General features: G+C 37.8%; 1 protein-coding gene across 2 annotated transcripts; it reads left to right on the forward strand.

The window, feature by feature from the left end:
• Window positions 1–11: 11 nt before the first annotated feature.
• SERAC1 (serine active site containing 1) lies at window positions 12–24,981 on the forward strand. 2 transcript variants are annotated; one of them, XM_077782153.1, is made up of 17 exons: window positions 12–71; window positions 2,266–2,357; window positions 3,714–3,750; window positions 4,057–4,193; window positions 4,523–4,612; window positions 5,539–5,670; window positions 7,260–7,396; window positions 9,419–9,547; window positions 10,901–11,014; window positions 12,256–12,418; window positions 14,568–14,718; window positions 15,527–15,668; window positions 16,453–16,553; window positions 19,525–19,622; window positions 20,163–20,345; window positions 20,707–20,850; window positions 22,729–24,981. In XM_077782153.1, the coding sequence occupies exons 2-17, from the start codon at window positions 2,267–2,269 to the stop codon at window positions 22,857–22,859; spliced, it is 1,980 nt and encodes a 659-aa protein (XP_077638279.1). In that variant the 5' UTR covers window positions 12–71; window position 2,266; the 3' UTR covers window positions 22,860–24,981. The 2 variants fall into 2 exon arrangements, with proteins under 2 accessions (XP_077638279.1, XP_077638280.1); XM_077782154.1 differs by having other exon boundaries at window positions 7,260–7,381.
• The last annotated feature ends 1,810 nt before the right edge of the window (window positions 24,982–26,791 follow it).

Raw genomic sequence — 26,791 nt, forward strand, 5'->3', positions numbered from 1 at the left:
CGGGGCGGGCGGCGGCGCGCTGACGTCACGCGGCGCGCGGGGCCGCGCGGGGAGCGCGGCGCAGGCGGAAGGTGGGAGCGGCGGCCCGGGCCGGGGGCGCGGGAAGGCGCTGGGCGGGCGGGATGGGGCTCGGGGCGCGCTGTTCCTCCCCGTTGGAAAGAGGCACGGAGCCACCCCAGCCTGCCTCCTTGCTCGTCTACGTGTTGCATTGTTTAAAGTTGTGTTTGCGGTAGTGTTTTTATTTTATATATATTTTTTTTTAATACGCCCCAGATGCGCAGTCGCGCGGCGGGCGGGTGGGGACCGCACCCCGGTGCGGGACGGGGCTCGGAGCTGCCTGGGCCAGCTGTGGAACGGTGCGAAATGGGTCCTTCTGCATTATACTTGCATGTGGCTAAGCACGAGAAGCCCAGCGTGAGGCGGCAGTGCGCGCTCCAGCCCCAGAGCAGCCGGCTGGAGCTGGCGGCGGGCCCGGGGCGGCGATTCTGCCCCTCCTCCGCTCTGCTGACACCTCACCTGGGCTCCCCAGCATCACAAGGACGTGGGGCTGCTAGGCAAGTCCAGAGAAGGGCCACGAGGTTGGTAACAGGGCTGGAGCACTTCCCCTGTGACAGCAGAGCGAGGAAGTTGTGGCAGGTCAGCCTAGAGAAGAGGAGGTTGCGTGGAGACCCCACGGCCACATTCCAGTGTCTGAGGGTCCTGCAGGGAAGTCAGAGAGGCACACTTAATCGGGAGCTGTAGTGTAGGACAAGGAATAATGGGTGCAAGCGAAAAGGGGAGACATTTAGATTAGATATTTTAAAAGAAATTCTTAACTGTGCAGGTCGTGAGACACTGGAACAGATTTCTCAGGAAGGTTGTGGATGCCCCAGCCTTGGAAGTGTTCAAGGCCAGGCTGGAAAAGGCTGTGAAAAACAAGGTCTGGTGGGAGGTTCCCCTGCCCATGGCAGGGATGTAGGGATTAGGTGATCTTTAAGGTCCATGCCAGACCCTTAACATTTGATGATTTGATGCTTGCCCTTGGACCTGAACAGGAGCTCCTGGCAACGGAGGAGCCTGCTGTGTTTGCAGGTGCATGTTCTAAATTTTAGTAGTTGTGGCACCTGCTGTCACTGAACCACATGTTTATTTCAGATTGTGGTTAGAGAGTAAATGTGAGTACTGTGATTCTATGAACCAAGGAACTGTCATGAGACAGGGAGTTTGGAGGTGGGAGATTTGTCTCTAGAGGACTGATGATCAAAATCTTAAAAGTGTTTCACAATTGAAGTGAATGGATAAACGAGGTTGAAATGACGGAAGTCAAAAAGCAGTCTGCCGTAATTTTGGCAATGCTGGGGTAATGCTGATGTTTTTCAAAAATCTCCCAAACACAAGCAAGAGAAAAGGGAAAAACAAAACTTTCTGGGAAACAAGAAAAGAGGGAAGACATGTTAAAAAGAGTCCTTTGTTCAGAGATATTGGACACTGATGATAAAACTGATATAAACACTTTTCTTGGTCTGCTGAGATTACCTTGAACTCAAGGAGACTATCAGGCTTCCATATTTCAACATCAGGTTTACACATGTGACATTTTATCATTTTGAGTTAATTGTGATTGTGGTACCAGAAACCTAATTTGATTCGTATTTGAGAAATACTGGTGTGTTTTAACATCTCTATAAACACATTAACACAATATTTCAGTTAGTATAATTGCACCAATGCAGACACTAAAATTTCACTTAGAAGATAGGAGTTTCATGTTACTTCTGCACTGTATGCAAAAAGTGTTTGTTTTTATGTAGTAGTTCTTTAAGTCTTGTTAGTCAAAATAAAAGACTTACTTGCCAACACAATAAATTATGAACTTTTAAATGGGGTTGGTTACTGAGTTGTATTAAAGCCCATGTCATGCTGAGAAATGTCTTGATGGATATAGTACCGTATCTGGTATTTACGGAAGAGTGACTAAAAAGTAGGAAAGGAAACTTAGAAGCAGAGAAGTTAATTGGACATACTTAGTCACTAGAGAGAGTAACATAATTGACAAAAAAACTGCTTTAAGCTTTTATTATAACCTAAATTCAGCCCCTAAATTGAGAATTCAGCCCATAAATTGAGAAATTTGTAGAGTTTTTTAGTCCGAGTGCTTTATATGGAGCAAAATGACACAAACATGGTTTATTGTGACCTTTGCTGTAAAAAGACAAGAAAAAATGCTACAGAATTTTTGCTGTAATTCTCAAATTTATAATTACTGTTTTTCTCCCCAATATGCAGAATGTCAGTGGCTGCTTACTGTGTATTTTGCTACAGAAAAATAGGAACTTCTGGTCCAGCCACAAAAAAGCATCTACCCTGGAATGATATCAGTAAGTACAGTTCATTATGTGTTGATCTGAGGTGTTAATAAAAAGGAATAACATGACACTGTGCATAATTCAATGATACTGAAGGTTTAAACCCTTGAATGCTTAGTGATTAAAAGCTTCTGTTTGTCCCTGCTCTCTGATTCTGACCTTGCTTTGCATAGTGATCTGTAATATGACACCAGCAGATTATCTGGGAGCAGATACAAACACTTGATGAGGGTCTTTCCCTAACTAAATGTGATCTCCTTAAACTATCTTTAATTCCACTTGTATCTGATTTTTTTTTTTTTTCTGGTAATCTCTAGAGCCATGAAATAATTACATTCATAAACATTGAATAAAGCTTGTTTTTATTATTTCTTTTTCCTTATTTACTTCAAGCCCTGCTTAGTCTCTGTTTCCTTTGGTGTCTTCAGCATATAATGACAATTCTTGCAATTCTGAAATTTATTTCTGAGCATTAAAGATAGGATATTTCAATTTCTGCTCTCCAGGAAGCATTGCATTTGTTTTTTCTTTTTCAAACTTCTCTGCCAGTTATGTCATCAACATGTAGCTGCTGCCTCTTGTTTGCATACAAAATTCTTATGGCCTCACAGATAGGGAAGCTGGTAGCAGTGGTTGTGGGGCAAATCTCGCAATTCATGCTGAGGAAAAGAAATTGTTCATGATAAGTGAGATGTGTTACATTGGGTTTGCTGCTGCCTGGTAATGATAAGAGTTTATCTGTATAGAGATCCTTATATCCAGATAATCAGATCAACTTTGTAGATACAAAGTAGCTGAAATCTGGAAGGAATAATTTTGTTTAAATGGCAAATTCTTGCTAGTAGCATGTGTTTATTATCTGTTTGCTTTACACATTAGATTAAATTGAATTTTTTTTTTATGTATTTGCTTATGGACTTTGCAGGACTTCTCAAAAACCATACATAGTCCTGTATGTAATAATATATACATTGAATAAATAGCTGCAACCTGTAAGAAAAAGTTAACTCTTTAAAATTATTTCAAGTTCTAAATTACTGCTAGTGTTACAGGCAGAGAAAGTTTGCTGTTGATTCTGGTAGCTGAGCAGTGTATGCAATTGAGAGGTAGCAATATTCAAAGTAAATAGAACTGGCAGGATACATGTTTTATCATCTTGCTCAGGAGAGCAGGAAATCCGAATCAAATAATGTTTTCTCCACTTGTAAATTTTGGTTAATAATTTCTTGAAAGCTAGAGAGCAATAGAATTTTTTTTTAAAGCTTGTTCTTAATATTTGGTATTCTTATTGTCTGATAATCAAATGGTAGCTGTGTTTATATTGAGGTGATGCATCCAACTTTGACATTTGGTTTTGATTTTTTCAAGGAAAAATTGCAAAGGTAACTGGATCACTTATACTAGGGTAAGTTGTAACTAATGAGTATATATGTAACTTATGGGTAGAGTTAAAATTTTAATATGTGTATCTGTCCAAAATAATGATAATACTAGATGATGTTAGACATGGTAGAATATAGTCTTGAAGCACAGTTTCTGATAGTTATAACTTATTTCAAGTATTTTATAGCCTTTCTCTACTTTGCTAAATCAAAATAATCTACAAACTTATGTATTTTGTAAAATCTCTATCATTTATGCCAATGTGACTGCTATTTTTTATTGTATTGTTTTTGTTGATATTCATATGCAGTTTTTTTTTTCTTTAAAGAGGCTTTGTATTCATTACCTATGAAGTCCTGTCCTTAAATAAGTTACTGCAAATTGATACTCAAGCTTTACATCAAGAAAAACTTAAATCCTATGTATACGTACGTACAGCTTCTCTAAGTCCAAGTGAATATCAAGGTAAGATGCATAATTGTTTGAGTTCTGAAAACAGAATTCTAAGAGAATAGAATGTTTCTGGAAGTCACCCTTATATAACAAGTAAAGTTGTATTTCCTGAAGTCTGTTACCAAGAAATATTACCAAATTTAAGCAGCTGACTGGTTTGTTGTTTTGTTTTGGTTTTTTTTAAGGTAGTTCTTTCTATATGTAGTTCTCTATATATCAGATAATTCTCTTTATATAATGTCTATATATATGTGGGTGTATTTAATTTTCCATATTTTTATGAAAAGTGAGGTGAGGGAACTGTCTTTCAGACTTCCAGTAATATAAAAATACTCTTCTAGGGATTACATACAAAGCCAGAAAAGAAATCCATAAAGCAGTGAGGAGAATTCTAGAAACAGAAGCTAAAATCTTCCGGAGACCTTTTAATGGTAGGTATTGAAAGCAGAACTTTATGATTATTGGTTTTTAACAGTAAGAAGTAGGGCAATTAGGAAGTCAAACATTTTTTCTTACAAAGTTAGCATGTTCTTTTGTTCTTGAAACAGTGATAATATAGCTTATAATTTCTTTATTTATATGGATTATCAATCGATTGTCTATTTTCTGTGTATTAAAACAATTTATTTTCTTAAAGTAAATGAAAGTGATGGTTAAGAGAAGATTTGAGGGTTGGTTTTTTCCTTATTCCAGAAGAAATTTAAAAGTTAAAGTACCAAGTTAATATTTGATATAATTTTTGTGTAAAAAAGGTGTTTGTGGGTTGAAATACTCTAAGTCTCATTTTAGAAAAGTATGTATGCTTTCATCAAAATTGACATTATTAACTGAAAGCAGTAGTTTTTATTATCAGTGTTGCTGCTTTTTCAAGTAATTTGAAACAAGAACTTCCATTTGTATCAGAAACTGTGCTCTTGAGGCATACTGCCTATTCTCATTTAACTCTCTATGAAATTATAATAGCAATGTGCATCTCCACTGTCATCTTATGAAATTAATTCTTGAAAGTCAGAGCCTCAAGAGTTGCTAATAATTTGCAGCTCCTGATGGTAATTCTGATTGATCAGTGCCAGCCAGGGGTTATGTGTGTCACATAGATAGTTGAAATATCAACTTCGTGCCACTAAAATGAGACAGACTCACACTTTTAGGATCAGCATTTTACTGATGTCATTCTGTCCTTGTTCATTTTACTAATTTAAGTTTAAAATGTTACTGTAAAATTACTGTGAACAAATAATATTCAAATATTAAAAAACCTACATATTTCCTTACTCCACAAAGAGAAACGTGGCTGGTTAAAATGCTCATTAAGAATAATGGATTTACTTGGATTTAATTTGTTTCCTGGTCAAAGAACAATTCAGTACCTTTGATGGAGAAGATCATGAGTGTGCCTTATGGCTTCTCTTAAAGAGAAGTCAGTCAGAAGACAAAGCAATCCGACTGCAGGCTGTACAAGACCTGGCAAGCAACAGTCACTGGCATGGTAATGTATGCTGATGTAGCCTTATTTGTCCCAGAAATTCCACAGTCTCAGTTAGCCGTTCCAAGTCTGCTCATAACATGAAGAAAAGCTAGTAGCTGCAAGAAGCATCAGGTTTAAAAAAAAGATTGTTTCCCTCTGAATATGAATATGCTCTGAAATTTGGTTGAAAAGGTAGGGGAATTATTTGCATTTCAAGTAGCTGTTCTTTCCTAATGTTTTTCCCTGACACAGTGTGAGTGTCTGCAGTGCAGGCCTCTCTGTTTCCCCACCAGAGAATTATAACCATTACTTTGCTGTGGAGAGTAGTTCATGGTCTTTAGTTCCATAGGTTTTCTGTTGGGATTGCTAATGCAGTCACAAGTTTTGGCAGTGATTTTTTTTATAGGCCTCTGTAGGAGTGAGTTTAAGGTAGTTAAGTTAATAAAAATTGTTTAGGAGCTGATAGGTAGTAATGACAAACCAGAGGTAGACGGCTTGTACATGCAAGCATTATCTGTAAGCCATTTTTGTCCTAGTTATTATTTAATAGTAGTAAGTTCTCCCTCTTGCTTTAGGAACACGTATCCTTGAAATCCCAAGTAAAGGGGGTGTATATGTGTATTTGTGTTTCCTCCTCTCCCCTCCACCAGGCTACATAAACTAGGTGACATTCTGTTCTGGACTCCCATTTTGGTAATTTTAGTCAGTTGTGGATCTTTCACTTTTCCAGCTCAATTCCACACCATAGGATTTATCTTGTTTCAAATTGCCTTTTTAGAATTCTAAATAATTTCCACAGAGAATTTACACCAGCAAACTGTTTGAAAATGTTTGAAAGCTAGGATGTACCAAAACTGAGCTTTGTCCTTTGTAGATGAATACTGTTAGCAGGTGATTTCAGAGCACAAGATGTCCAGTATCAGAAATTTAGTTGTCTTTTGTTATCTCCATTTCTCTGTAGTGCTCATTGTTGTAGTCATTTGAACATTTGGACATTTCACAAACAATTATTCTTGCCAACTGTCTCATGAGGGAAACAGTCTTTTTTTAAACCTGATGCTTCAAAACCAAGTCAAGAAAGTTTAGGACTGAAAGTATGTGCCAATTTTTCACAACTAGGACAAAGTGTTCAGCTAGGACCAAAGTGTTCAGCTCCAATGAGTTCAGTTTGCAGGTATAAATTACCTCCACCAAAGGAATAGTGTTGCCAATTTACGACTGTGAAAAGTATCTTAAATGGCTTGTCAGTTTTGTTCTGGAATTGTATAACAGTAACAGGAATATAAGCAAATTTTTGTAGAAAAAAGTGTTGATCCACCTCAAGGTTTTATTTTCTTTTCCTTTAGTTTGCCATTGAATTACCAAACTGGCCTATAATGAACAGTTAGTACCCAGGTGTATTTTGGCTCAGTGTCGTACTGGTCTAACATCTGCAGTTTTTAACTTTTAGAATTTGTGGTTAGAGAATCAAAGGGTTTTTCTAGGTAGACTGCAGAGAGATGGTTCTGCTTGTCAAGTATATTTACAAAGTAGATCGCAAACTACATTTAAAACAAAATTAAGTATTTAAGGTTAGTTTTAACTCTAACACTGAAATTCTTGTACAACAGATTATCAGTATGTCACAGTTGCTCAAACCTGTGATCAAAGGACTGCTATAGGTTTGGCTCGATCCAAAGATGTTGACCTTCGCTTTTTCTTGCCTCCACCACCATTGCCAAAAATGAAGACTGTAAGTATAGGAAAAGTAGGTATTAGATTATTCTTAGTTGCTTACTTCTCTCTTACTACTTTTGTTGTTAACTTTTGTTGAAAGTGAAGTTCTTCTAAAGTAACTGACTAGTAGTAATACAAAACTGTAATATGTGGTACACCATTGGGGTATATCTGCATTAGGGAGTGGCATAATGGAAAGAAATAAGGTTGGAAGTATTGATCAATTATTATTCTTGGACTGTATATCCACGTGACATATTTACAAGCAGTGAAGTCTGAGCCAGTTACCAGTCTGACAGACACATTGCTTGTCTCTATCCAGTAGGTAATGTGAAGAAATCATCCTGGATTGCCTTGTTGACACTGAAAGGATCCTACACACAGCGTGTGCTCCTGGAGGCTTGGCCTCCTCAGTAGTACTGTGGTACTCTCCTTCAGGCTCACTTCTTCACTGCCAGCTTTTGGGTGCCAGCAGATCCTCATTGGATAAATTTGGCCTTGCTTTATTTTTAAGTTAATTTTAAACTAAACGCATTTTAAATGTGTGTGTATATGTTATATGTATGATAGTCTGAGGAGTCATGTCATCAGCTTCAATAAAGAGAACTGGCATATGAAGTATAATATTCAAGGTGTTTTGGAATGCTAATAGAATGAAGGTGGGCAGAAGGCCCTGTCAGAAAATACCTGTGTATCTTAACCAACAGAACTCTGAATATCACCTTTGATTGGCTGTGATATTCTCCATTTTTGCTTCCTTGCCTTTGTAACATTATGTATAGTGGATCTGTACCTGTCAGTCCTTAAATACTAGGTTACACCAGTATATGGTTGTGGATATATTTTTACAGCAATGTGATTGCTAGGTGATTAAAGCTAAGAGTTGCTGCTTAGGAAGTTGAAGCAAGTCATTGTCGCAACTCTAGGCAAATAAGTCTCCATCTCTGATTTTATCAAAGAATTAGAATTAACAGCAAATTCAATGATGGTGGGCAAAGAAAATTACTTTGTTGAATCTAACAATCAATATATGGATTATTAAATGAACACTTCCATCAATTTTTCAGACCAAACATTAAAAAAAGGTCTTTATTTTTTGCTAGTAATTGATGCATTCATTTTAATGGAGCAGCACCAAAAGCACAGCATCACCAGTTGGTGGATGAGGAAGGTGATTGTCCCACTGTGCTCTGCACTGGTGTGGCCTCACCTTGAGCACTGTGTGCAGTTTTGAGCACTACAGTATAAAAAATATACTAGATTATTAGAGAGTGTCCAAAGAAGGGCAACAAAGACGGTAGAGTGCCATGAGGGGAAACCACATGAGGAGTGGCTGAGATCACTTGTCTGTTCAGCCTGGAGGAGACTGAGGGGAGACCATTGCAGCCACAACTTCCTCATGAGAGGAAGCTGAGATGCAGACACTGATCTCTTCACTCTGACGGCCAGTGACAGGACCTGAGGGAATGGCCTGAAGCTCTGTCAGGGGAAGTTTAGTTTGGATATCAGGAAAAGTTTTTTCACCCAGAGGGTGGTTGAGCACTGGAGCAGGCTCCCCAGGGTTCTGGCCCCAAGCCTGACAGAATTCAAGCAGCTTTTGGACAATGCTCTCAGGCAAATGGTGTGATTCTTGGGGTGGTCTTGTGCAGGACCAGGAGTTGGACTTCTCTGGTCCTTGTGGGTCACTTGCAATTCTGAGTATTTTATGATTCTATGAAAATGTCTGTGTAGTTAAGAGTGAACTTTTAAGTTTCTTCTGTCAAGAGGAACTGGTTTTTCTTCTGCTCTTTGGAACCATTAGAATAATGTCACCAAAATATGAAGTGTAAAGCTTGCTTTTTATCAGTTATTTGGTGGTTTTGTAATTACCAGTTTCCAAAGTCTTTACAGATAAAACTATTAAACTGAAGTTGCAGAGCACTTGAGTCCAAGGTTCATATTTTATGTCCTCACTAGTATGGCTGATTCCATTATTTCAAATGTTTCTCTTCTGCATTTTGCTTCGTGCTTTGAACAAAATAGCCTAAAAGCTGTTTGTGCTTACTTCTCACAGGACTATTCCATAGAAGATGAACTTCGCTTGTTATTGGTATCTTTACCTCAGACTGGTCTTGATCCATGTGTCCAGTACTTCACATCCCTTGCATTAAGTGAAAGTAGCCACACTCTTGCTGCACAAATGGTGAGTTTCCATCTGCAGAACATAACTGTTTGGGTTCTTTGTTCCTGCAGAGCTCAAAGATACAAATCTTTTTCCATATTTTTTATCACTGTAAGAGGAAGAGAAATACAGACACTTAGTGATTGTAGAACATGAGCAAAATCTTGTGCAAATACAGTCTGTCTGCTTGAAAGCTTGTTTATATTTTCCAGCTGTGCTACTTGAAAGGTGTAGCTAAAGTATCTTACAAGCTTTCCCATTAAGCAGGTATTACAACACTCCATCCAAAACGTTCCTTCCCCTTGTAGTGCTCATAAAATTACTTTTCATATTTCATCTTACTGTTGTTTGAATGTTCGTTTACTGATGAGATTATTAAATCTCTCATAAGTCTCTAGAAAAAAGGTAGGTTGTTAGCACACCTTAAGTAGTAAACCCTGTTACATCACATGGAAGTGCCTCTTTGAAATAGAAACTCTTTTACCAGACCAGAATTGTAGTAGTCTATGGTCTGTTTGGACCTGGATCAAGGAATTCTCCAACTGTGTTTGTGCAACAACTTCCTAAGTGGCTTTAGGAATGTCATTTAAAGAGGCATTAAATAATTAAAAATAATACTTATGTCAGTTTCATCCACTCTCACTTGTGAATTTTCCTTTTTGTTGTTTAAAAGTTCTGAGTTCCTTAATCAGTGAATGTTATTTTTTATAAGATGCAATAACAAAAATGAATGTCATTTTAATAACAATGCTTGTTAGTCTTCATTTAGAGTTTCCAGAGTGCAATTATTCTTTATTTTCTATGACAGAGTTATGTGTGCTATTTTTACACTATCACTCCTTTACTGTTTTCACAGCCAGAGCTCGTGCTACAAAGGGAGCTTTGGTAAGACACCACACTTGGAAGTACTTTGATTTTTATTGAGGTTATGTTGGTCTTTCTGCTGTGTGATTGGGAGACCGGTCTTCTGAGGCTGTGCCACATATTGAAGACCTTTCTTCTTCCTCTTCTAAGTTTTGCAAGTCTAGAGTTACGCTGATTCTTGCTTTTTTATGCTTAAGCAAATGATCTTAAAAGATGACATTCATTAACAAAATGAAAATACTACATTTTCCCCCCTTTACTGTATGTTTTGGAGTTAATAGACTAAGGAGACTACACACTGAAAATCTAGTTAATATTTCCAGTTAAAAATAGTAAATACTTTTATGATGTACTGTTGTGTAATTTGTACGTTTTGAGAAGTACATACATGCTGTGCACTCTTCAAAGCAATTTCTATAGATCATTACACACTTAACATTCTAAATTAGAAATCTTTTTTTTATGTAGCCATTTGAAATGTGCTACTATTTTTACGGTTTTTCATTTCAGGGAGGCTTATGGTGTTTTGGAGGAAATGGACTTCCATATTGTGAGACATTGAGTAAAATCCCTTCAGAGACAGTGGAACTCTTTTGCTTGCAGGCTTTGGTACAGCATTCTAAGGTAATTTGTCTTTAAACTGTAACTGAAAAGCTACATTTATAGACATTCCTCTCTGATGCACTCTTATGTATTGGGAAGGAGTTGCCATTTCCCTGTGTCCTACCCCTTTCCTCTTCTGTGAGAATGTTTAAACAACTGAGATGGGTGTGAAATGAACACATTCCTGGAACAAAGTAGGGTTTTTTTCCTCATGAGGAAGAGTATTTTAAGTTTTGTTGTTGCTTCTAATTCACCCTTACAAGTTCCCCTGTACTATACCTGTATTTATCTGAAGAAGTAAAAGGGCAGCTCTGAGGCTATAATACCAGGTTTTCATGAAGCAAGATAGTGTAATGAATTCACTCTATCAGAAACCAGAACAGAATGCAAACTTTGCCCATACACAAAGGTATTCTTTAGGCAGAATATTGTGCAGCAAGCAGCTAATACAGTGGCCTTCCCGGGACCAGTCTTTTTGCAGACACAGATGAAGAGTATGGAAGACATTTTGTAACAATGATGCTTTATGTTTCCTATTGCTATTCAGAAGCCTAGAAGAACGCCAAATGGGTACTGATAGTTGGGATGGATAAAGTGCAGCTTCCTGGTAATCTTTTCACATCTTCCATATACACAGATATTCTGACTTATTCTGGAATTTGTTATATTCTAGATTTTCAGTTTAAGCAAGTTGTTACTGTACTCATTCCAAACAGATGTTGAAAGCCACAGGCTTGAGCATATCAGCAGTTCCAAAGCTACCCTGCATATTCATCTGGACTAAATTGTTGCCCTTAGGATCAGTAATGATAACAGTACTATTTGGAATGTAAAAATACTTTTTCATTTTGAAGAGCAGGAATTATAACAATTGTATTTTGGGTGATGGACAAGTGGCTCTGGTTTAGATAGTGCTTTAGCAAATGCAGACAATAGACCTGTTCACACTCTTGAACTTGAGTTGAAGTTTGATCATGCCAAGTGGAGACCATTTCATCTCTCTCAGACATGAAGGAGGCTAGAGAGGTGATACTCAGCGATTTTCAAGTTGTCAATTCATAGGAATTACACATTTTGCATATTAAAACATTATTTCCTCTTCAAATATAGCATAATAAATTCTAGATTAATATAATTTCTATGCAACCAGGGCTGTGTTATACCTGCTTCTTAAAACTCCTTAATTTATGAATTAACAGCGTCTAAAAAACCTTTTGCAGAACATCTATTTATTGTCACTGTAATTTAATTTGTAATGCCAGATTCCTTCTCACTGTGAAAAAATTGAAGCTAAAGGAGGCCTCCAGCTGCTGCAGAGGATATACCAGCTACGTAAAGATTCAGCAAAGATACAGAGGAACATAATCCGCATTATTGGGAATATGGCTTTGGATGAACGTCTTCACTCATCCATAGTACATGCAGGTAAACAGAAAGCTGTCTGTGGTAGATATCTACTCCAAAAGTTTCAGATAGATAAAATAAATGAGTAGAAAATGTCAATATATAGTTCTATAAATCCAAGCTGCTGTTAAATACATTGTGCATTTTTACACAAAGGAGAAGTAGCAAAGGCACAAGAAGAGAAGGTGAAGGTGATTAAAAATTTGCAATGGCTGTGATATGAAGGAGAAATAACTAGACTAAGACACTTAGCATGGAAAAAGCAACTGAAGGAGAATATGATGAAGATTTATTAAATTATCTTCGCTGGCATAGAGGAGGCAAAGAGGGAATGGTCATCTGCTGTTTGTTGTAATGCAAGACCAAAGGTTCTTGTACATTAAATTATAAAGAGAGAAAAAATAAATAGTATTTTCCATATATTGCATGACCAAAATAAAACTTGCCACAAAACATAGTAGTTGAAGACTCACAAAGCTTCAAAGAGCGGCGCGACACATTCATGAAATGAAAAATCCATAAAGTTCTACAAATGGAAACAAAGTTGTCTGCAGAAAATCCAATTGTATAGTCTAGAATCAGAACTGTGTAATTGTCCTTTTATTACTCTATTCTTGTACTGGTCTGCAGCTTCCATGCTACTCACTTCTGAAGAAAGGCAGCTGGACATAAAGGCCTTTGTCCTGGGCTCTGGCACCATTCTTAAATTCTAATGATTGTTGAAACCATGCATGTAGAAGGAGATTGAAACAGGAGAGTCAGCAGCTCCCTGGGACAGAGCTCTCAGTACAAAAGGAATTTCAGACAGTGAATCAAACTCCAGAGATGAGCAGTCAGATACTGCTAGTCCAGAGTTGATAAAGCTCATCTTTTATTGCTGGATGATGCATAAGAAGAAGGAACTTCTAAGGCTCTTTTTCTTGCAAAAACGGCTGGCACAAGAAGAAGAAAAACAGTAATGCACTGTGTAGTAGCTGTGGTAGGGTCTCTGGGGGCAGAACACTTATTTTGATTCTGAACAGTTATTTTTGACTCTTCATCTTGACTCGTTTAAGAGAAATGCAAAACCAGAGACCAAGGTAGTTTTAGTCAGACTATCATGGCAGTCTTCCATTGTGTTTGGAGAACTGAAAGTAGACTTTAGATAGTATTCTTCTTAAGTACAGCTTTCACAATGGTCAGCATATATTCTGCTTAGAAACATAATTTAAATACCTTATTCTTAAATAAAGGTTACAGTCCTCAAAGGTCCTAGTAGTTTTGTTATTTAAGGCAAAACTTGAATGTCAGTTTTTTCTTTTCTTCGGTCTATAGTAAATGATTTTGAATTAGCAGCTTACTGACTGTACTAGTTGCAACGTAATGTACATGGTTTTGAGACAATGCTCATGAAGTAAATTCCCAGGTTTTATTTATGGACTTGACTGTAATGTAACTGTGATTTATAGGCCATTTGTGCTAGGATTTTAAAGAACCATGTGCATATGCACATAAAAGATATTCCTTTGCATTTCTCAGTAGTCTATGACAATTCCTTTCCATGTTTGAGAAAATTTTGCACTTTAGGTAGAATATCATAAAGTGTTTGTAAGTCATAGTATCTTTGACTTAAAATTTTATTGAGGATTGTATCCAATTTAATTGTCTTATGTATAAATAGTATACAAATTTTAGAATGGCAAAAATATTTTAATCACATTAAGAGTTTTTATTATACTGGATTTTAAAATTAGAAATTATTGTACTTTCACAGCAAGAATCATTTTTTTTACTTTCTATTGCTCCTGTAGGTTGTTTTCTATACCTTTCTTATTCTTTAAGCTTCATTGTCTCCATCTTCCTGGCATTTTACCTGCAAAAAGAAATCTGAGATCTGTTCTTGCTACAGCTGTACTGACCTGCTGATATTCTTTCTTCTGAGAAGGGGTTCTCCCTCAGATCATAAAATGAACCTTAGTAAAATACATCTGAATTTTTGAATTTAGGAGATTCCACTTAGCTAGCCTTGACTTTCCTGAGGTAAAGAGTAGATTGAAGTAATTTATTTTGATGTTGTCATTCTTAAGTTTTAACATCTATTTTCAGATGTATGGTTTGATGGTTGATGTTTCTGAATTCTGTTGTTCAGATGATGTTTCTGTTAGTTGACTTGCCTCTTTTCTCAATGTAGGTTGGGTTTCTGTACTTGCTGAAGTAATGAAATCCCCACACATCATTCAGTCTTCTCACGCATCCAGAGCTTTGGCTAATTTAGACAGGGACGTGGTGAAAGAAAAATATCCAGATGGTGTTTATGTCTTACATCCACAATATCGTAGCAGGTAAAGTAGAAGGAGTCATTGTACATGCTGTACTTGCTGTACTTGGAGTTACTTGTTCTGCTCTTCTGTTACAAAACTTTGGAAGAGTTACCATCAGTGCTGCTGTACTGATGTTACCTTGCCCCTCCTGTTCTTTGGTGGATTGAAAGGACTGAATTTAGATTCTCAAGTAGAAGAACAGGTAGAAGTGGTTAAAGGAGTCCCTAGGTGTGGACAGAGTATTACTGTAATGCATGGAAAATCTGAACACAAAACATGAAATTAAGTACTGTTTTGTGTGGGTTGCAACTGTTGAACCTTTGCACTTCTTCTTGGGATACAGTGCCTTGTAATTATTCTACTTGCAACAGCATGTGTTGGCCTAAGATGCAGTAAATTTTCATCCTCAGTAATAGTGATTGTGTGTCTGGGACTAAAGCAGTCTCCAGCTCTGTGGGTGTCAGTAGCAACTATCCCCTGGGTCATTGGTGTTACTTTGGTTACAGTGAAGATCTAACGTGGTGATAAGGCTGGAGCTACCATGCCACATGTACAGTAGCTGGTGAGAAAGGTGTTTTTAATTGTAGAAAATGATGATTTGTGAGGTGGGAACTTTCCATACCTCATTTTATATCTTTCTTCTGTGTGGTTCCCTAGTTTTTGTTTTTATCTGTGTATGCTCTTTGAAATATCATGAAATGATGTCTGTAAGCTAATTTGTCACATGTAATGTTAAAAAAAACATTTTGGCATCCCTTAGGTTAAAAGTTCCAATTTGCTAAAAGAACATGTACTATATATCTCTTAAAATTTCCTTATGGTTGATCAGCCAGCCTATCAGAGCAGACATCCTTTTCGTTCATGGTCTTTTGGGAGCAGCATTTAAAACCTGGCGACAGCAAGACATTGACCGGCGTTTGGATAGAAAGGCCTCAGAGGGGGAAGAGGACTACAGTCAGTGCTGGCCAAAGGTAAAAAGACAGTAACATTTTCACATGTGGCTGTTGTTTTCTCATTCATGACAGCTGTCCTGAGCATCTAGAAGGACACTGTCTGGCAGATGTCTTTTTTTAATTCAATTTCCTGTAGTTTGTTATACAAGTGGCAGTTTTCAAGTTCCTGATAATAAATTTTTGTTAATGACTTGTTTGTTGTTCTTGCAAGGAAAAGTCGCTGCTAAGTTTTATGTTCTCAACATCGTTCACATGCTAGTGAAAGAGGAGGCAATGGCTGCTTTCCTTATGCTTTCTCTTCCTTTCTTTTATTTTTTTAATGGCATGTTATTGCTGAGGAAAAGATTTATGCAATAACATTTTAAATTAAGTTCCCTTTCTTACCTTGGTGTCTGAGTACCTTACTTTGTGCAGATTGCTATTTAACTATTGTTGGTGAATAAGTAGTTACTGCTCCAAGCAAACTTACACTGGTATAAGCCACCAAAGTATCTCTGTGAAACTTGAACTGATCAGTCCTGTTGGTAATCTTAGTAACTTGTTTCACCCAGGAGAGGGAGCCAGGAATGCACGAGTTAGAGATGAATCCTCATTCTTTGCTGGCTTTGTGGCACAGAAACAATCTGGAGTTCAGCATGTGATAAAAGAATGATAATCCAGGTGTAACATATATTTGGGGATTAACTGAAGAGCAAAACTCTTGCTTGGTATTGTCCCCATAGTAACATCTTTTCTCCATTGCTTTCAAGAGTTTAAGTACATCACTTATAAGCTCCTTTGGTTTTACTTTTCTTTAATTTAGACATGGCTTGCTTCAGACTGTCCTTCCCTTAGAATCATATCTGTGGAGTATGACACCCATTTGAGTGACTGGAAGGCAAAATGTCCTGTTGAGGCTCACAGGTAACAAAAGCAGCATCTGCAGTTTGGAGGTGGGGTAGGACATAGACATAAAGCTGGCCCTTGGGATCTCTTAGTATGAAAGAGTCAATTTAACTTTTCCTGTTGCTTTGAAAAATCAAATTAGGAAAAATATTAAGTATAGTCATGGTATGCTGTTTTAGCCTCCTGGATAGCTACATGTGGCAATTTCACAAATTCTTACAATCTGTTTTGCCTCGTGTTAAGGGAGACACTAAATTGTGCTATTAGTTAATGAAAATACAACACCAACTTTATATCTTAAAGGGTGTCTTTTTTAAAGTGACATAATAATGCTTCATAAACACAGCAAAAAAAATCACTGTACTGTGTCTTTATACTCCTGATAACATGAAGCATATATTTTCATAGAATCATTTAGGTTGGAAAAAACCCTTCATATGATCAAGTACAATCATTACCCCAGCACTGCCAAGGCCACCACAAAACAATGTTCCTAAGTGCCACATCCACATGCCTTTTAAAAGCTTCAAGGAATGGGGACTCAACCACTTCCTGGGAAGCCTGTTTCAGAGCATCATAACCCTTTTGATGAAGGCATTTTTTCTGATATCTGACCTAAACCTTCCCTATTATCCTTTGTCCCTGTCACTGGTGCCCTGGGAGAAGAGGCCAACCCCCACCCAGCTACACTCTTCTTTCAGGTGGCTGTAGAGAGTGATAAGGTTTTCCCTGTGCCTCCTTTTCTCCAGGCTAATCAATCCCGATTCCCTCAGCCTCTCCTCATAGGACCTGGGCTCCAGACCCTTCACTGGCTCCATTGCCCTTCTCTGGACCTGATGTAGAGCCTCAATGTCTTTGTTGTAGTGAGGGGCCCAAAACTGAGCACAAGACTCGAGGTGTGGCCTCACCCATCCCTTCCCTAGTCCTGCTGGCCACACTGTTTCTGACACAAACATACTGTTATTCAAAAAATGTTACTTTGATTATAAAATACAGTAACTGTATCTGATTCAGAGTGTAATTGCCCTTGCTAGAGGAATGCTGTTTTTACTGACCTTGAACAGGGTAGAGGAAGATGCTACCACCAAACATGTTGAAAAATAAAAACACTTCGAGGCTGTAAAGGTTTTTTGGTCTTGAATAGAATTTGGATATTAGGTTCAGTGATCTTTAAATCTGAATCTTTCAAACATTTATGCAGATATTTAAGCATGTAACTAGTACTGTAAATTCAACTTGTGTACTGCAGCAGGAGCATGTGCATGCCTGCTTACAGTAAGAATCTGAAAATTAATTATGTTTTTTGTGCAGGGGAGTAAAAAAATTCAACATATATAATAGACTGACTTGTTCATCCCCTCCTTTCTCTGGCTATATGCCATTAATGCAATTATTGCATTAAGGAAAACATGTAAGCAGGGAGAAAATGAGGAACACATGACTGTTAATGTACCTATTTGAAATTAGGCAGAAAAATTACATTAAGAAGCATGTAGTTGGTTACCTGTGCAGGTCCAAGAAGACTGGAATTGGCTTTAAATTGCACCAGGGGAGGTTTAGATTGGGTATTAGGAAGAAATTCTTCACTAAAAGCATCAAGCCCTGGAAGAGGTTGCCCAGGAAGTGGTTGAGTCCTGATCCTTGAAGATAATATAGAGACAGGAAGATATGGCTCTTAGGGACATGGGTTTGTGGTAGACTTGGCTGTCCACCTTGGGCTAACAGTTGGACTCCGTGATCTTCCAGGTCTTTTAAACATAAATGATTATATGATTCTAAGAAAACTCTTTTTGTGTCTGTCTGGAGTAAGTATGTTAAAAGAAATAAACATATATTTCCTTTTTCTTTCCCAAAGATAACATCTTTTTCATTACAACATGGAAAATTATGTTACCTGCTATTTATGATCACCCAAACACAATATTTGATAATTTTATAATTTTATATGATTAATTATAAACAAAATATATTGAAGATATTTTTAACTAGCAGGGACAATAAGGTTGCAGTAGAAAAACAACCTTAGGTTTGTTCTTAAATGTACTGTCTCATTCACAGTTTCAAAAGTGAATTTTTGTGTCTCTCTGCTAGCCTAGAGCATAGTGTTCAACTGAAAAGACACATTTGATTATTTTTTTCATATGTGTTATAAAGCAATTTCTAGTGAGAATGCTGAGACCAATAGAGATGAAGTGAATTATTTTGCACAGTGGTTGCCCCCATATCCTGATGTTTTCATTACCCAAGGGCCTTCTGTGTTTGATTCTTGTTACACTGCAAGGAGCAAAGTAAAGTGCAAGTGTTGCACTTTCAAGCCTGGATTGGGCATTGGCATTGGTTTTGTTTTGGTTCTACTGCAGATTCATTTTCAGACATTAATGTGTAGCTTAGCCTTTCCAGAGCTCAGTCTTCTCATTTATAAAATGGAGATTATTGTGCTTTCATGCTGTTCCAGTACAAAGCATTTGGAGATTGTCTGGCAAGTGGAAATTACATTAGTTGTGATTTTTTAAATGTATTGGTTGATCATGCACTGAGGTTTTAAATTTCTGTGCATTGCTTCACTTTTTGAGCATTTTTTAGCAAAGTGTATGAGATTTGTTCATGTTGCAGGGTGTGAAGTTCATTATGTGTTGATGTTGCTTTCATAGAATAACAACAGTTTTGCTACAATGTGTAAATGAAACTATTTTAAACTCCATAAAACAGCTTGTCAAGAAAACAGAAATGTTTGCTGAACGAAATTAAAGTAGAACTTTCTAGCAAGAGCAAGAAACTGAATTTAGCTCAATTCCCATTGCCCTTGTGAAGTGATCCTTACAAAAGTTCTTGACTTTTTTCAATGTAGAAATAGTAATTAAATAATTAGTATTTATTTATTAGTCCTAATTCACTTTCATAAATGTGCAGCACTAAATTTCATTTTGTTTTAACATTGCCTTTTAACCTGTCATGGTCCATTATGCCTGTGTTTGTTTATTCTTTGCAGGAAGTCTATTGCTTTCAGGAGCAGTGAGCTGCTTGACAAGCTCAAAGCTGCTGGGATTGGAGACAGGCCTCTGGTGTGGGTATCCCATAGCATGGGTGGTAAGCATGTTGCCTGTTTGATATAATGCATTTATTTGCATTAAAGATTTCAGAATTTGTTCTAACCAAATTCAGGTAGAAATGCAATTATTCAGAATAGTTTATTTAAAAAACAGGCAAAGACATAAAAATGAAAAACAGATTTCTACTTTCTTAATGCATCATATTTAATAGCATATACATTTTGAAAGGATTGTTACTGCTATTTGTTCTTACTGTGTTGATTTAAAAACTCAATGAGTTGAAGTTCATGTAAATGGAAATCCAGAGGCAAAATTTTCTCCATGATCAGGCATATAGTAAATGTCATTAGCAACACATAACACAAATCAAAATTGGATTTGCATCATTCCTTGACATTTTATATTGATGCCTCTTCAAGCGTGATTTGGGTTTTTTTCAAGTTAATCTTACATATTTGACAATCTAAGGACTAATCAACCAAGGCAAGAATGTGGTTAGTTGTTTCATGGTTAATATAGCATGGTCATTATTTCCCAGTGATTTAAATCCCTGCATTAATTCAGCTTCTGTTGCCAGGTCTTCTAGTCAAAAAGATGCTGGTGGATGCTTCCAAAAATCCAGAAATGGATAAAATTGTAAACAACACCAGAGGAATCATATTTTATAGCGTACCTCACCATGGTTCCCAGCTGGCTGAATATTCTATAAATGCCAGATATCTCCTCTTCCCGTCTGTGGAGGTTAAAGAGCTCAGCAAGGGTATGTTCACTGTGCTACCATCTAGCAACAGGAACTCTGCTAATCTGTTCTTGCTGCTTTGGGTTTTTTCATCGTGCTGTCAGAGAAAGCTGGGAAAAAAGAACGAACCTCCTTTTTATGTTTTGGGTTATGTGTTGAATTATTGCAAGTAATTCTGAGTAGCTGTTTCATTTGATTGCAGAGGTGAGGTGAAAAGGGGATTCAGAAAAAAATGTTGCATATGCTAGTTGGAAAAAGGGATTACAAACAAAATGCTATACCTTTTACTGTCACAGTAATGAAAACATCTCTAGCAATGTAGTCTTGCCAGAAAAATACTATAATCTTATAACACTGCAAAAATTATGTTGCTCTTTCTCAGATTCTCCTGCCCTTAAAGAGCTGAATGATGACTTCTTGTCTTTTGCCAAAGACAAGAAATTTTCAGTGCTGAGTTTTGCAGAAACCCTACCAACACACATAGGCAGCATGCTAAAACTGCACGTAGTACCTGTCGAGTCAGCAGGTAAGTGAGAAATAGCCATTTAATTTATTTAATTTGCTATATATTGATGATGTAAACATCAATAATGAGAAAGGTTATAAATATTATGGTAAAAAAACATAGAAAAATAAGACTGTTACAGTGTGGGGGTTTTTGTTTAAACTTTTGACTGAGCCTCTCTTCTGAGATCAGGAGATCTACATTTAGATCTTGGAATAGCAGTTGTTCGTTTTGATTTTTCAAAATGAGAGTAACATTTGTTAAAAAAGCAGAGTAGACCCTGGTCTAATGTTGGAGTCCTTTCCTTTGGAATTATGACTAGTTGTGGTTTATCTTTGTACAGGTAGGCTGCATAGTGTTTCAGATGCCTCTGCAAATTCCAGCTATTTTCTCCTTTAAAAAACTAAGAAAGAAAATTAGTCACCTGCTAATGGAAGGAGAAAGTCACAAAGCTGGTTTTCAGTGTTAAGAATTCTTTACTTTCCACATCTCATGAATTCATGAGTTCCAGCAATAGAGTTTGCCTCCTAAAGAGTTCCCTCCATCTTTTTGCCTTTTTTAGGAGAAGGGGAAAGCAGGCATTTTTTTCCATTGCTTTTTTTTTTCTTTTTTTTTTTTTTAACTGTTTTAAGTCTTATATTTTCAGTTTTTCTTTTGCACTGCCCAAGGTATCTGTAAAGTCATTAAACATTGCTTTGTTAGGTTTTGGTTTTAGACCAGGCTTACCACCAGCTAAATCCACTAGCTTGAGTGCAAGGTTAGATACTCTGAAAAAGGTGGACTGTACATCCCTGTTTTTCTGAATCACTATTTAGCAGGTTTTATACAGCGTGTCCTTTTGAGCAGCAGTGTTTTGCAAAAATGTTGCTGATGCAGTTTTATTGACAAGGACCATAAAACTGGACCTTTTTTATTATTGTTTAGCGAAATAAGGTTAGAAAGCTGAATAGCAGACCCCAAATGAACACTGTGCACTTGTGATTTTGTGGCATGTCTCTCCTCTTCTAGGGATGACACCTAGTGCAGGACATGAGTGCTCTTGAAAACCTTTAGAGGGCACATGGCAGTTCAGTATCAGGCCACTGTTCAAAACACAGGCTGATGAGCAGGCAGCTCCCTGTTTCTTGCATGTCTGCTTGGGCACATGAAAGCAGAGCTTCATCCTGATCTAATATAATTTTACATGGTTGAAGATACAGAAGTCAAACCAAAATGGAGGATTTCTCTAGATGAGTGAATAGGCTATAAACTGGAATGTGGCAGTCACAGCATCCTAACTGGAAAGTTAGTAGTGATGGCTGTCAGTAAAGAATAAATGCTGTAGTGTGCCCAAAATCAGTAGCTGAAAATTTACTATTTTTATTCTACAATTAAACAATGTAAATATTTCATTTATCTGGAGATGTGTATAGTGATTTGCAGCATATTTCAGGTTCATTGTAGTCCAAATTTTAATGTCCATGTCGAAGTGTTTGTGTAAGGAATATGGGCAATTAGTGGTCATCACTTTCAAGTTACCATGCATTAAACTACACCTCTGGTCATATCAATGCTTAAGCCTCAGTCAGGACTGTACTATCAGTAAATGAAGTTTCGTTTCAGCAAAGTTGTCTGTATGGAGAAATGTACATTTGTGTATTTCAAACAAAGACAGTAGAACTCTGACCTAATGGTGTAGTGTGCTAGTGTGGGTTTTGTGGTAACACAGAGCTCTGTGAGGCCATAACTGTGTATACTGATGCTTTTAGCACATGAAAAAATAATGATGAACAAAGAGTTTTACTGAAGATAGGTGAAGTTGCTTTTGAGAGAGAAATTGCTAATGCAAGATGTTATTTTGAGTCTAGGTCATCTTATGAACTCTGGTAGTTTTCTTTTTATTTTTTTTTCTTTTCTCAGACATAGGAATTGGAGACCTTATTCCAGTGGATGTTAATCATCTAAATATTTGTAAGCCAAAGAAGAAGGATGCTTTCCTGTATCAACGTACACTGAAGTTCATTCAGGATGTTTTAGCCCAAGAACTGTGAGAATGAGGTTTTGCCATCCTTTCCTGCTTGTGTCCTGTGTTTGGTGTAATAGAGAAACTTCTACTAACCTTTTTTAGGGGACCTGCAGAATTGCAAGGGTGCTGTGTCAATAGTATCTGCTGCTGAATAATTTCCTGTACATCTTGAACTTTAGACACCTGTCCAATTTGTATTTAAAACAAATACAAACTTGGCAAAAAGAAAATGCGTGCCCAGGGTATCTTCTTTTAGCAAAAATAAAACCAAAAAACCCAAGCTTGCCTTGAAAGCAGGTAAATATACACCTGAAATAAGTCTTATAGACAGGATTAGAAACAATTAAATGAGGTGGTTATTTGTTGGGTCAAAGGGGAGAAGCAGTGTGGCTGCTGCAGAGTTTTGTTTTACTGTCCATGTTAGGGTCGCCTGACTGGAGCCTGAAAAATTAGTATTCAAGTGAATTAAGGTAGCATTTCAGTCTAGTGGCCCAATTTTAGGAGGCTTTGTCATTTGCCTTTTCATTTAATAGATTACCCAGATTGGTCAGCAGACACAGCATCTGTTTTTCTGCATGAGAAAGAGATAGGTTGGTAGCTTGCCTTGCTTAGAAAATTGTTGTTATTGGTTTAGTCTGTTTGTATTAATGAAAACAAAAGGAAATAATTACTCATCTTGTACATTTCCCTCTTAATCTTAGCAACTTGTGAGAGTGCTTTCCTTAGGACAGCGTGTTTCTGGTCAGAAAGGGCAGTTCTGTGCTTGTTCACATTGAAGATGTGTTTGATGAGCTCAGCTCTTCTGCTTTGCTCTTCGGATACTGCAAAAAGTTGGTATGTTCAAATCCCTGGCTGGTGTTACTCATACAGAAACTTTTCTGTAGCCAATTTAAAGAAGAGCATTGAAAATCCTCAGGTGGAGCACAAGAAATGTAGGCCCTGACAAGAAAGCTAATGCTTAGAGTTTGGAGCTCAGGTAGCAGGAAGTAAAGCAGGAAGAAAATCAGGTGATTGTAAGGCTTCACTGGAAATTACCACAAATGTTTTGGTTTTCTGGGGCCCAAATATATCTGTTGGTGTAGATACAGAGAAAACCAGCAGTGTCTTATTTGTGCTTATTTTTAGGATACCCTAACAGTACTGATGAAAAATCAGTATTTTTAGATAAAAGAATGGCAGTGCACAATCACTTTTTTTTAAGTCTTAGATACTATTTGCACTGTGGTTAAAAGCAGTCCCATGTTATTGTGGTCTCTTTATTCCCTTTCTTTACCTGCATCCCTCTCTTAAAACAAACATGGGCTGTGTAAAGCTGTACTGCCTTTGCTGAACATTTGTTAAATAAGGTCTGTATTGATGACAGGCTTGAGGTGTCTCCTCATGTCACTCCTGTGAGATGGATCCAGTATTAGTGCCCTTCAAATGATGGCTGTGAAAGCTGCCAAGGAGGTGGGATGCACCTTGCAGTTCTGCATGGGCTTGGTTCTGTGGACACTGTAGTCCTGCCAGGTCTTGAGAGCAGCCCAGGAGTACACTGCAGCTCAAAATACACTTCTGGAAATTGAGGAAACTGCAAAGTAGAATGAGAGCAAGAGCAGTACAGACATTGTACAGCACTACACTGGCAAAAAGAGCATTTCCCCCCCTAACTGAGATGTAGGTAAGAACACTGCATGGCAGTGTTTTGTATAGAAAATGTAACAGAAATGTCCTAATTTCTGAAAAGCTTTATATTTTTTGCACTGTGGTTTAGACTTCAGAGTGTAAATATATTAGTATACTTTGTATTCACAAAGTAGAGTATGTGGAATTCATGGTGAATAGACAAGACTTCTAATAACTGAATGCTTGTTTCATGTGACAAATCTATTGGTTTTAGTACACTCCTTTGGCTTACACAGTTTCAAATCAGTGATATTAAACATTAATCTTAGTAAATGCATCTATGTTTTGTAACTGGAATTCTTAAGGCAATGTTCTCCTTTTTGTAACTGTATTTATATATGTGTAACTTCTGAAACTAATATTTGGTGGGGGTTGTTGGGTTTGGGGATTTGGGCTTTATTTTTTTGGAATATAGTAATAAAATGTGATCCAAAAATGTCTTGGATATGTCACATTATGTATTAAAGGTTAATGATCTGCCAGATGAATACTCTAGACCATATTCATATTTCTTAAAGTTCTTTTTAGTGATTCTTGTGCTGGGAGAATGTAACGTTACCCTTCATTTGGGTAGGAGGCACAGTGCTGGGGGGTGGCTGGTCAGGCATGTTTTGCCAAACTGAGCAGTTCGTCAGTTGTGCTTTTGGACTTTGCAGCAGTGTCTTCTAAAGCATGTACAGACATGAGTTTGAGGGCCAGCAGGTCTGTGGCCCAGCATTCACATCTGCTTCCCATCAGGAATTGGATGCTTTTATGCTTCCTGGTGTCACATTAATTGAAAGTAGTGTCTTTCTATACATTCTCAGGTCTCAAAGTACTCTTAATCCCATCCAGCGGCTCAGCTGCAGGTGTGGCAGGCAGGTTGTGTGCGAGTTGTCTGAAGAGATGATGTTTCATCAGCATTGTGGCATCCAAGAGGAAATAGTAAGATGGGAAGGGAGGGCTGAAAGGGGTTGGTCAGTCCTCTTCCCTTGTCCAGCAGTCTGGTGTTGGTGGTTCTAGCAGCAACAGCCACCAAGTATTCAAGTGCTGTGATTACACTGCTGTGAACTGGCTTCTGCTGTGATTTGTGCTTCCTGGTGCCAGCTGGAGTAGCTGGCTGTAAATGAGAAGTTTTCCATCCTGTGAAAATGCCAATTCTGGATGAAAAGGGAAAAGCAAAAATGTTGTGTTTTCAGAGTGAAAATTCTAACCAGTGTTTTGGTTCTCTTCCGTTTGTTTCAGTGGTAACCCCCCTAAAAAAGCTAAATCAGGCAGTTGCTTTACCAAGGAGAACCACTTACCCACCCCAAACATGAATGCAGCAGAGCCACCAGGGTGCCTACTGCAACTTGAAGCTGCAATACTGCAGGCCCTGGGCAAGCTCACATGATATCTTGCCAAAATCTCTCATATTAAAGAAGCAGATACTTGTGGACTTCATCTGGTAAATCATTCATACCTGGCTTTACAGCTGCCATCAACAATTTTTGCCATTGCTAGGTTCATGACCGACGAATGTCATGGGATGACCACTCCCTACAGCCCATTATATGTCCCCGAAAACTGACAGCTGTCCCTGAGGACACTGATTTCCACTGATTATGTCCCAGTGAGGATGGGGAGTAGAGCCGAGAACAGAGCTGCGCTGTGGGTTCCCTGGTTGTGGACATCAGGTAATAAGGGTTCAGATTACTTGGCCTCTTTTTGCATGGTAGGGCTTGGCTTAATCCCAGATGAGAAGGAAAGAATCACTGCCTCCTGCAGTCTGAGTTTTCCATAGTGATTTCCCAAACATGGAGCAAGTCTGGCTCTGCTTTTCTTCCTCTGACCATTGAAACTAGAACCAGATCACGCGTAGGTCACAAGCTCCTGCCTCTGAGAAAACACTTGGCTGGGACGTTGGGCACCAGTGTGGAAGGTGATTTATTGAGACAGGAGATTCCTCATTCTGTGCTGTAACCTTTTCAGCTGGACTGTCTGTCCCCATCCCTTGATTTGCTGCGACTGAGCAATATCTCCTGTCAGTGATAGCATAAACCAGCGAACTGCCGGGATTCATCCTTCAGTGGGCAGCTTGCCACAGACACAGACATAAGATAGAATGCTAAAGGCCACATCCGTCTCTTATTCAAGGAGAGTAATAAAGCAGATTTTATTTGACTTGTATAAATCCAGTTTAATTGGCTTTCCTGCTAACACTTTCATTAACATGTAAATTAGCTGTCCTAGAGCTGTTAATTATCTTTGCAGAAAATGTTGGATGTGATCATATACCGTACTCTTTCTTTTTTACTGCTAATGTTTTATACT

The sequence above is a fragment of the Lonchura striata genome, chromosome 3 (genome assembly GCF_046129695.1).
Source record: "Lonchura striata isolate bLonStr1 chromosome 3, bLonStr1.mat, whole genome shotgun sequence".
In the NCBI taxonomy this organism is placed as follows: Eukaryota; Metazoa; Chordata; class Aves; order Passeriformes; family Estrildidae; genus Lonchura; species Lonchura striata.

Bases quoted from the DNA above. Each gene is read 5' to 3' on its own strand.
- SERAC1 (XM_077782153.1), top strand. From the start codon at position 2,267: ATGTCAGTGGCTGCTTACTGTGTATTTTGCTACAGAAAAATAGGAACT. The intron at 15,669-16,452 runs GTAAAAAGACAG...TCTTTAATTTAG, and splicing joins ACAGTCAGTGCTGGCCAAAG to ACATGGCTTGCTTCAGACTG. The intron at 20,346-20,706 runs GTATGTTCACTG...GCTCTTTCTCAG, and splicing joins GGTTAAAGAGCTCAGCAAGG to ATTCTCCTGCCCTTAAAGAG.